The sequence below is a fragment of the Galleria mellonella genome, unplaced genomic scaffold, assembly GCF_026898425.1.
Source record: "Galleria mellonella isolate WM207_F2 unplaced genomic scaffold, CSIRO_AGI_GalMel_v1 utg74, whole genome shotgun sequence".
Lineage (NCBI taxonomy): Eukaryota > Metazoa > Arthropoda > Insecta > Lepidoptera > Pyralidae > Galleria > Galleria mellonella.
In genome coordinates this window covers 294,012-306,809 of record NW_026442147.1, presented here as the reverse complement: position 1 = coordinate 306,809, position 12,798 = coordinate 294,012, and the positions used below count along the sequence as shown (strand labels likewise).

Below are 12,798 nucleotides of genomic sequence, written 5' to 3'. Positions count from 1 at the left end.
GACAATTCTCATAGCTCGTCGTTGCAATGAGTCACAGGGTTCAAACTGGTATCTAAGTGCTCCCGCCAATAAGTGACAGCAATACTCCATGTGGGGACGGATTTGTGATTTATAAACACGAACAAACTTATAACCAAACAAATAATTGACCCAACTACAGTCTGCTGATGTTCAATAGTAATACAAATAACAAAGTCGAATAATTGTTTGAATATTGCAAGCTATTAGCAATTTAATTTAGAGAGAGTTTTTGTGATAACTTCAACAAATCTTGGTAGTTGATATATTCTTTACGTTTATTTGATATTGATTTTATATATCAATTTTTATATTTTATTATCTAATATTGATCAGTGTAAAGATCACCCAATAGTAGAAGATACTTAAATACTTACCATGAACTATTATTGTCCCTAAATAGAGCTATAACTCAATATTACAATGCCTACCATTTTTAAAGTCTTATTATTTTCTTCACACATGCATAATTGTATAATATGTGCATCACATGCACATAACATGCCTATGTGCATAGGTTGCATATATAATAGAACGTAGGTATATGTTTGTTTAGAACAAGGTTGGATAATTATCGTAATTACTGGCTATATTAAAAACCTTATTGTTGTTTATAACTAAACGTATAGTAAAACACTTACTATAGTCTATATTGGGGTTCTAAGTGAAATGGAAAGAATGGCTAACCTTATTAAGAATATAAATAAATAAAAATAGAGAACCTATCGCCAATTACGAACAAATATTAATATTCTTTAAACAATAAATATTTTTATGTTAGTCTTATAATCATGGTAGTATCTGTAAACGCTGTATTTTTGGCTGTGCGTTCAGAACTTTTAGGATGGAGATTTTCGAAATTAAATACCTATTATGTATTTACGACTGTAGGATTGTGCATTTTAAAACATAAATAAGTGAAGTAAAAAAGGCTGGACGGTTTTAAATATAATGTATACAGCCCTATACATTTAGACAGGTATACAGAGAGACTGTAACCTGAATTAAAATATAGGATACTTTTTTTATAACTCAAAGAAGTAACATCACAATTTAGAATTAATAAACGATAAATCTATATATTCACATCAAACCTTATACAACATTGTAACTTCAGAGAAAATAATTTAAAAAGACTAAATAGCCGAAAATATATATATTAAAACATAAATAATTATATATAATTTACCTTGAAGTACAAGAAGCGTTTAACACATATTAATATGCTACGAAATTATAATATTCACCTAATGACACTATCTCATATGTTAAGTAGTAATTTGCTAAATTGCAATGTAATTCATATAAGAACATCAACAAAATTACTACCATAAATATACTATGAATATCGTGACACAGCCATCGGCGAGGACAATGTACATAAAGTTCGAACGTAATTATACCAAATAGGTACGATCGAAGGCACACTGGCTAACACAGGGCGACCTCGAGTGCATAGCTGCTGTAGCATAGAAGAAATTCAATCTCTACCTTGAGTGATTGATAGATAACGTTACATTATCTTTAATATATTTCATCGAGTGGATGTACACATGTTGGGTATGTTCTGTAAAATACGTTGTTAATTAAAGCATTATTATTTTTATACAATTAAAATTTAATTTAAATTATAAGTATATTTAAGTGTATAAACGAACATCTATTGAAAATTTCTTTTTACTCAGCGTTATTTCTACTAACCCCCTTATTTATTAAAGTCCTACAAATCTGTTTTAACTATAAGAGTATTTTGTCATTGTCTTTCAAATTGGGATATTAATGCAAAAGAAAAAGACAATTATATGAATAAAAGGGTTAGTCTTTATTCTTATGTTAATGTTCAGATCTTGGATGACATGACAAACATTGTCATTAGTAGTTGTAATTGATGGTCCACTTAATAAAATGTAGTAGCTGTCGCCTATAGATATGAACATTACCATAAGAATAAATACTAGGTAGATGTGACACTCCCGCCAATTCGGTAATTTAGTATTATAACGAATTGCCTTTCATTATTTATGTGTGACAAAATAATTTATTATATAAGTATAAATTTGTGACAACCCTATTAAAGTAAGGGGAAGTGAGGTACATTTTGTCGGCACTGGTGCACTGATAAATGAAAATACACGAGTGTCATTTCCAGCCAGAATTTTTTTTCTTACGACATTACTATGAGTATCACAAAGTGTATATATTTTAATATCTACGTTAGAGGTACTGTGTATTGTCAAATATTAAAACTAAATATATTACTAGTACGATAAATATTAAGTTGAATAATAAAAACACTATTTAAATCGTACCTTATTATATAAAAAAATATATATATTACTTTTAACTATAATCTAAAAAGTATTAAGTTTTGACAATTTGCAAGCAAGAAGATTCTATTCATGTAGATACGAGTACGTAGTGTTCACACTCACTTGACAAGCGCAACAAATTTTAGCTTTGACATTGTATAATATAAGAATACATCAAATCTAGAAAAAAAATCTATCTACATTTTTGTAGAAACAAAAGCCTATTTTGTTAGTCGTAATAAATATTTTTTTAACAACTTTCACGTAATATAAAACAAGAAAATGCTTGATATTAATAAGACTTTTATTACTAACACAAAATCCCACACAGAATTGGTTATTCATACACTTTACACTCCGTCGCCAAATGTTTATAAGGAAACAAACATTCGGCTCGGATCCTAATTAGGTTTTACAATGTCGTTATTATAGTTGATGGTCGGACAACCAATCGTGCTGGGACTGCTATAAATTTGCAACGAATTATGAGCGTTCCTGTTAACGAGCTCTCGCCCATAAGTTAATAACTGTGACAATTTTATTCGTGCAGACAAATAATATTATGTAATGTTTATTTTGTTTATTGTACTGATTGAGTAATCAAGACGAAATCTGTCAATTTTATAAATATGTAATTGTTTTTATAATGATTTTCATTTCCAGATTAAATATCATATACGTGTGAATTTCCTTATTAAACTTTAACAATTATGTATGTACAAAAGAGAGGGAATTTAATAAAATAATATTTATCAATATCATTTTCTAAATAACAATTACTAATATGTTTGCCAAAATTATTTTACGAAATGTAATTGTTTTAAAACTATAACTAAAAACGATAATGTTACAAATGTACTCTGAAAATTTTAATCCAATATTTTTACTCACTTTTTACTCTTGGGAATCTTCACCAATTTGAATTCATGATCTTGCGTCAACGATGACAATGGCTCCGCTGATATGGCAGTCCTCTTAAGTCGTGGTTCACCAAGAGGTAACACCCTAGTATTTTCCACCCCAGGTGTTTTCATAACAAAGCATTCTTCTTCTGAACCATTTCTGTGATTATCTATAATCTGTCTTGTTAATGGTTTGACAACTTGTCTGAATTTGTCTATTTCATTTTTGAGATATCGTATTGTTGCGTCCTTTTCGTCTATCTCGTTTTCGAGTAAAGCTATTATTTTATCTCTCCTTTTCAATTCTTCCGTCTTCTCCATCACCATACGTTTTAACTCTAATAGTTTCTTTTCTAATTTAAAATTATGGTCCAATTTGCAATGAGTTGCATGTGTTTGTGCCATTTTTATTTCACTGATATTTTTATTAACAGTCACTGCATTTATGAGAATTATTTTTACACCATAACTTTAAATTTAACGCATTATGTATAAAAAAAATTATTCCACTCTAAAACACTAAAATTTTGTAATATTTTGTTTATATAGAATACGTAGCTTTTCTCTACTACTTATTGGCCAACCAGTGTCCAGAATATTAATAATTTAAAAGAAACTATGACGTTACAATGCTTATTGTTTCATTCTCAATTTTGCATCTATTGTTCGATTGATTACTCAACGAGTCCTTCATACGTTACTTAATACAATTTTATATGATAAGACTGATATGATATATTTAATCAAATTTAAACTTTATAATGTCAAGATCAATTGGAATAGTTTTTGTAATTAATTAAATAATTATTTCGAATTTCAAGTATCTAATACATACAGATAATAGATACAGTTGTTCGTACAACCACACTAATAAGGAATTGTACTTTACCACATGTAGATTACTTTCTGTCATGTGGTAACATTAATAAAAGTAGTATTAATTACCTTTGATTTATGATAGATAATAAATAAACTATAAAACCTAATTTGCCTTAGGCCACAAAAATTACTAAAGCACGGATTGGCAATAAGAAATAAAGTAATTAAGCTTGAAATATATGCATGTAGTAATGACGAATTTAATTAAATCAATAACACATTGCTGTTACGTTTCTATACTTACGTACAGAACTAGTATCTTATGTCCCGTATAAAGTATGTATATCTGTTTGCCAAATGTCATAATAATTATAATATCATCTAAAATTTATTAGAGTTGCATACTTGTCAAACTTTTGATTAGCCTGGCATTTATCGTACACTTATTGTATTGTGTCAACTAATTAGCATTTGTATGAACGATTATTTTGTGAACAATTATGAACATGTTGGATAATATATCAGCATCCACAATTAGTCGGTGCACGAAGGCGATATTGTTACGTTAAGGTCATTCAACTAATACATAACACCTTTCTAAGTTCTCCTCATGAAGGTCATTAGAATTAATACTGTAATATATTTTAGAAATTTATAATTAGTTAAATTTATTTCATTAAATACTTATTTAGTCAAAGACATACGCTGTCTACATTCTGTTTAACATGTTTGAAATTAAAAAGACAAACGGTCAAACTACAACGAATATATCGGATAGATTTCTTAATAGTGTTTTTTAGTCCGCAATTACACTTATTTTTCGTTGATATCAGTAAAGATCTAAATCTTAGTCAGTCATTCAAGATTTTGGATCGAGTAGTAAAATTCTTAGAACTATAAAATGATTCGTCATTGTCAATGTTGTCATAATCAATCAGCAATTGACATAAGTTGTTAACTGATAAAAATATGAACGCATTATCTAAAAAAATATCATCTTTATAGTATAGTATACAAAGTATGCAAAATGTCTAGTATCAATCAACACAGTAAAAAAATATGTATCTTTATTACTACTTATTTTAAGAAATGAGATAATTTTAGCTTCAGTATTATTGTGAAAATGATTTTAATATTATTTTAACCAATAAAATTATTAGGACATATATAAACGAGTCAATGATATAATTGATAAAAAATCCTAAGGGGGACAAACTCTTTGTCAAATTTCATTGATACCCATTCGAAGTTCAGGAGATAAGATAATGTATATATTATTATCATCGATATCGATAATTAAAAAATATACACATCTTTAGAAAAGATTGTATAAATATGCGGTAGTTATGATAGGTATCTACTAGAGAACATATTCGAACTCGACCTAGACCCGTTTTCTCTTTAAATTTGGACGTGAGCCCAAAATGCAACTTCTACAATATTAAGCCTTATCTATAGAGTACGTTTTTCCGCAAGGGTTCATTACATATATTTCTTTTTTATTGATATTGAAGTTTTTATGCGCCTACTGATTACGATATCATCAACAATCTAGTTTTAACTATATTTAAACAATATTTTTTTTTATACTTATTATTAAGTATTTGTTAAGTATTTCAGTTGCATTATTATAACGATTCAGTCAGGCACGGGAGTCAGTGACTGCAAGTGGTTCAGGACCGTTTCTTATGATAGTTTATGAGGGAGGCCTATATTCAGCAATGAATAGATAATAGCTGGTATTATAAAGATGATTATAACGAATCACCTTTATTATTGTTTTATAAAATAAATAAAAATACAAGCAATTCGCAGTTGTGCTTTGCAAAGTAATATTTCCATATTCGTGTTACATCTATAGGTCAATAAAAAGGTCAAAGCTTTTAATATTAATTTGGGCAACCTTCATATTTTAGTCATATATAATCCACCAGTTATTGATATAATACAGGCTAATTAATTAAAAGATTTAAATATTAATTATTACATAACGCCAAAACAGCATCATTATTTTAACTTTTATTATCAATACCTATGCCTTTAACTTCGTGGCGCGATAAAGATATATTGATTGAATGGTATAAAAATATTTAAATTCTTCTCCTGTACGTTGGATGAATCTGACGATACACCGCTTAATGATTTTAAATAAAAAATATTTCACACTCTGAATATTTCACTCTTCTCCGAAAAAAATATCCAAGTAAAAGATTAGTGATAAACAAATACGAGTAACGCAGTTCATTCCTTAGTTACACATATTTCATTCTAACTCTTAAATTTTATCGAACAATATTTATATGTGTAAGATTGGTATAATTTTGAAATAAAAAACAAAAAGAAGATAAGCAAATTATATTTAACAAGAAATGATCCCTAATGCAATTACACTTGGCATTAAAATGAATGCTCTTGAAATGTTTATTGACATAGATACGGTCATGTGGACGATGTGATAGGAATCTCAACACGCCGCTTGAATGTTGCACGGATTGATAAATTTGCATGTACTTCATATCTACTACTGCATTATAATTAAAAAAGTATTTATAGACAATGATTATATTGTAGGAGCTATTATTTCAACAATTAGATAAATAATTTATTTTTCTTGTCTAGCAGTCTTGAACTGTGTTAAAAGACACACGATATCTAAAGTATAGATTCAGCTAGATTATAAGTGTGACCACTACATATGTAATTTTAAGTTAAATTAATTCCTATATTGTAAATGTGTGTAATATGAAGAAATATCTCTTAAAAAATGAGCCTACAAAATTTTAAAAGATCAACATTATACATCGCATTGCAAATGTACATGAGTGATGATAGCCATTGCCCATTACCCGTTAAATTTACTAACAGCTCGTTTACATTCCTAACAATAAAAAACAAACTAGTATTGAAATAAAAAAGAAATTACATAACTTAAAATTTCTGGCCCAGCGAAGAAATTTTTGTAGTGGAAAAGTGACTGGAAAATGATTACGTTAAATAAACCCACTACTTTAACGTAATACCGTAACGATATTTAATTTTATCTAAAAGCTGGATAATCTCCGTCGTATCATTCTGACGTCACTCGTTACATTTAAGCCAGTTTCAGGCCACGTTGACAGACTACAGACTAATGCTATTTATGGGGTTTGACGTTATCGCGACTCGAAACAACAAAAACCATTAGGGCAAACACCCGTTTGAGTACCAGTTCTTGAATAATATTTTTCTGAACACCGTATTTTCATCATCAACATATCAGGCGTTTACTGTCCACTGTTGAGCCTAGGCCTATACAATAAGGGGAGATTGAACACTGTATTTTATTACCAAAAAAAAAAAAAAAACATAATGATTCAAATTCCACAATCTTTTCTCAGATTTGCAGGTTCAACTCAGTACAAAAACAATGTTTGATTTTGAATAGGAATTAGTCTAGGAATAGCAATATGTAAAGAAAATGATAGTATATAACACGTGTATTCTATATTGTTCGTGCTATTAATTCTGTCAACAGGTGACGGCTACCATTATATCAATTGGGCCATCGGCTTATTTGTTATTCCGAGCTGCACAAAAAAGTATAGAAATAAATATGCTCAACTTTTGGATTTTAAAATTTTTTCAAATTCCCACCCTATCAACAAATATTCTTACAATGCATTAAATATATCGTGAAAATGTCACTTGTTTTGGTTAGAAGACACCATAACCTGTATCTAAATTCTAATATTATTTTGTTTTCATATGACTAAAGTAAATACAGTAGGGAAAAGAACATCTACTGGGTTTTAGAAATAAACCTGTCATACGTGTCATTCATCCTAAATCTCAGACGTAGCCAAATAAAATATATTTTGTTTACTTTAAACATTTCCTTTACACGCCTAAATTAAATTGTATTTATTGAAAATGCATAGATGTATGTAGTATGTAGACACTCATATCCTTACGGTCACATTCAAAAACGAGTTTCGAAACGGGTTTTAAAAAGCAATTACACAGCTCAATTTGCGTATTATTATATAATGAAGGGCGCCTCCGTGTCTCTGCATATGTCTACACAAAACAGTGACATTTATTTTCGGTTTTCTCCGTATGTCTCCTGAATTCGGTAATAAAATAATGGCGGAAACCAGATCGATGAGGTACATTAATTATTTTGCAAGAAATTCGATGTACTATATACATTTAAAGATACAATACGACGATGCCGACGATAAAATATAATTATCTAAAAATAATATTACGTCTACAACTCTTAATATCAATTTATATTCAGGCAAAGAGCTGGAACGAATGTATAATGTATATATTGATTAATTTTCTTATTTAAAATATTTCCTTGTATATATATATATATATATATATATATATATATATATATATATATATATATATATATATATATATATATATATATATATCTTTCTTTCCCGTGAGAGATGGTCGAGAGATGGGCAGCAACGTCCCTCTTAACCAAAGCCTAACTGTGGTTATCAACGCGACTGCTAAGCTTGACAACTAAAGGCAAAACCACGTTTTTTTTATGCGATTTAGAATCGCAAACAAGCTGACGGCCCACCTGATGGAAAGTGGTAACCATCGTCTATAGACATGAGCAGTACCATGGACATAACATGGTATGGTAAAAGTAGTATAAATTATCCATATTGACAGTAAAACTCGGCAGTAAGCTACAAGGTATCATCAAAAATATTATCACTTATTAGATATTTTAAAAAATATTATTACTCTTCTAGAGAAGAATTTCTCGCCATAAAAAAAATATTTACTATCTCCATTTTGAATAGACAATTTGGTAAATACGAGTAATATATACTGTAGCAAGAATTTCATATTATGCACTGCATTCGCCGCTACGATATCCTAAGGATGAAAAGATCGGTATTCTTACTCCGTCACGACACGGAGAAATACTACCAATATAGATTACAAAAAAAAAAAAAAAAAATAACTGCTAGAACCGAATTGTCTCACGCAAAAAATTTAAAAGGGGCTTGCAAAGGTATATGTTTGTAGAATGAACCTTGACATACATTTATTTCTGAAGAAATGCACGTCTGTCACGATTGTTAAAAAACCACAAAGGTTGATGTCACCGGTGAGGAAAATAGCGTGGCCGCCGCTTAATATGATATTTTCGGGATGAGACACTCTTCAGACTTGACAACCAAATATAATGTTACGCCACTTAGAAAAGTACTCCGCTAATAATATTCAAGTGACTATTGAAAATAACTGAAGAGATATCTTAGCGAATATTATTTAAATTAAAAATGAACCTTGAGTTTTTAAATATTGATGTTAATATCACGTTATACAACAAGTACCCATTTCAACAGTAAATGTTGAAGTGATTCAAATTCTGTGAGAAATGTTAGTTGTTTCAATGCGTTAAAAATACATGGTCAGATGGACTTTGGATGAAAATTTGCGAGTGTAATGACACAGCGATAAGGTCCCAACAAGATGTAATAGAAAAGGATAATAAGAAAATCTAAATACAATACATGGATATCCTCAAAGGAGAGCGAATGAAGTTCCTTGTGGATATAATTATAAAAAAAGACGTTATACTTTTTCACAAATTTTGCTATTTTGTGTTATTAATACATGTATCTAAATGCAATCAATTACAAAAATCGAATCCGAATCGAATTAGCATATATAATAACAAAATGTGTAAAAGATACTTAAAAGATTATTTAATTTTAACTAAAAATACATTTTCAACCATTTATATTAATTTATATTATAGAGTAATTTGTTTGTAGAAAGATTCAAAACTAATTTTCATATTTCATCCTCAGAGAAAGTTGATCAGTTACACAAAATACCTACTTACTATCGCTAGGTTTTGACGTATTGCTTATGCATATAATAACCTTTTCGTAACATTTTATAATATTATTGATTAAATTTAAGTTCATATGTACGTACAAATTTATTACTGTACATTAATCACCTTAATTCTTAACCTTCGACATTGGTTTTAAAACATGATAGTGAAATAGAATCACCTCATAGTAAATTAAGTATCAATCAAAAAAACTTGGCTCAAGCTAGATAAATATTAATGGGAGCTGAAACAGATGTTAAAACAATCTAAATTTAGATCTAAAGAATAAATTCTACATAGTTTGCTCACAACAAACTCAGAGATAGTGTAAGCTAGCGAATTAACTCTATTGAATGCAAATTTACCAAGAAAAAAAAAATATACAAGATACTTTTAACATATTTTAAATAAAACACAATAGTCTTAAATTGTTAATGTTTTCAGTATTGAAAATGACAGCAATAATTTTACCACGATTTATAATTTTGTTAAAATGTAATTAGGGATACAAGAACTAAAAAAAAAAAATTACAAATTACAATAACAAACTAAACTAGCAAGAGGAGTAAACAAATTTCTCTCCCAATATCTCAGTCATACTACAAATATATTCATATAAAAGTTGCTATAGCTCTAAAAGAAGGTATCTGCAAGCAAGACAATTGTAAGAAAAAACTACCGGAAGATACCGACGAAGGCTGGACTTGATAGTAAGTAAAGGCAACGATGCGTAAACACTGCACCAATCACGTAAATGCATTATCGAAGAATTGTGAATACGAGTATAACAAAAATATACAAGGAACTAGATAAAAAATTACAATGTATCGATCACCTTTATTCTGGATTTATTTGCCGCTAGAATTTACATGATCAAAATTATATAAATGTATGGTGATGCATGATAATGTAATTATTAATACTAGAAAAAAAAAACCAAACAAACAATTGCGCTTATAACCGTTTTCATGGTAGATATCATGGACTCGTCATAAGCTGCAACTAGTATGCAAATTTATAAGTTTATTTGCATTAAAAACAATATATTTTCTCATCATAAATACTAGTATAGGATGATAGTTTATAATAATATAGATATTACTCGAGGTTTTCAGTCATTACCTCCCTTTTAGATAAATTCGTTTTTAATTCGATTGTATGTATAAAATAACGTATTTCTATATCTAGCCGTTTTAGTTGAATGTTAATCAGTTACTTTATCTTATATACATCAACAAAATTAACAAACTTACGTACTATAATCGATTAGACAAATTTAAATGAATGTCCTACTTCAACAATTAATCACTACTGTCAACGTTATGACCATTTGGCAATCAGATATACTTTTCATTTCATTTTATTACTTGTTACAATCTCGACAGTATTGTCAAATCATTTTTTATGTGTCTACATGCAATGATATAGATCAGTGTTTACATCAGAATTCATTAATTGTATCATAATTTATATAACACTGTTAACATCTATATTTTATACAAATTTAAGATTTAAACTATTGTAATAATTTATTTATAAATTTGGATTATAGATTAGATCATTCACATTTACTTTGTACATGTATTGGAAAAATGTTGATCCTACATAATTAACTGTGAAGACTTATTCTTGTTCATGTAAAAAAATTCTACAAAGTAAAATAGGGATTGCTCCATTCTCTCTAGCTTTTTAGGATGTAAATAAAAATATTTTTACATGCGTGATATAATGTTAAACACACTTTATAATTCGATTATTAATGTAAACCTATATGATATACACCTGTAATTTTAACGCTATCTAATGTTGTACAGAAATAGATTAGGGAACACGTAACGATGAAGAAATATTACTTTCAAAATGACATGTTGAATTCAAATAAATTTTCTGGAACATATAATTATTAAAGATAGTTTAAAACTTTTTTCCACACTGACTGGCCAAAACACTTTATAATTAAAAAATAAAATATATATTAAAAAAAATAAATTACGTTCGATATTCAAATTTTGCGAGCGCGTTACAAGGTAATGTTCGCTACGTTATACCGGTTCGAACGCCGCGCATGAACTAGATGGCCGTCGTATGGTAAACATTACTCGAGCAAGTCTTCTTGCAGACCTATTACAATTTCTCATTCTTAAATAACTTGATTGTTGTTGATGAATTCATTGACATGAGAGTTGACCGCTTGGTACAAACAATAAACTTTGTCTATGTGTTGTTACTGGTATGTTTCGAAACTGGCAGGATATTTATTAACAAGTAAGAATGGATGTGAAATTGCCATGTGGTCTTGACATAGAATAGGCCACCCCTTCTCCATGGGTGTCGTAAAAGCGACTTTGGTGTTCTATGATCGAGGGATGGGCAGTAGCGTCAATTTTAAAACCAAAACCCAACTGCAATTGTCAACCCGCCTGCTAAACGTGGCAACTACTGACAAACCCCCTAAGGAGGAACTTATGTACAACAGTGGACAGTTAATGGCTGAAAGAATGATGTTGATGAACAATGGATATATTGATGGAACATACAAACTTATTTAAAATATTGTTTGATTAGAAGGTTGAGAGGAAGAGTCGGTAGATATATTTAGGATAATTTCGCTTGTCTAAACGCCTATTGTATGTTATGTTGCTATCTAATTTTTCTCTATATGATTTACAATAATTTTAAGGAAACAAAATTTGTCTATCAGAATTCCGAATTTTATCACTAGTTTTATTATTACATTATTATTACAATATTATGATACGATATGAGTATACTGTGTTAGCCATGATATCCTTCATGTGTCGCTATTCCTGAGGACTCAGATGTGACCATAACACAGCCATGCAAATACAGCTGCTACAAGGTAGAAACATTAATGGAACAGAGGTACCCA

General features: G+C 29.0%; 1 protein-coding gene across 3 annotated transcripts in view; it reads right to left on the bottom strand.

Annotated features, from left to right (window-relative positions):
• LOC113516069 (cGMP-dependent protein kinase, isozyme 2 forms cD4/T1/T3A/T3B) overlaps positions 1-12,798 on the bottom strand; it is a 146,347-nt gene that overhangs the window by 55,772 nt on the left and 77,777 nt on the right. Inside the window, exon 1 of one of the 3 annotated variants that reach the window (XM_026900419.3) lies at positions 3,219-3,722. The exons of the other annotated variants lie outside the window; for them this stretch is intronic. Coding sequence (XP_026756220.2) covers positions 3,219-3,634 — 416 coding nt within the window. The 5' untranslated portion in view covers positions 3,635-3,722. Of the gene's footprint in view, positions 1-3,218; positions 3,723-12,798 lie in introns of those variants that run through there. 3 annotated transcript variants of the gene reach the window in all.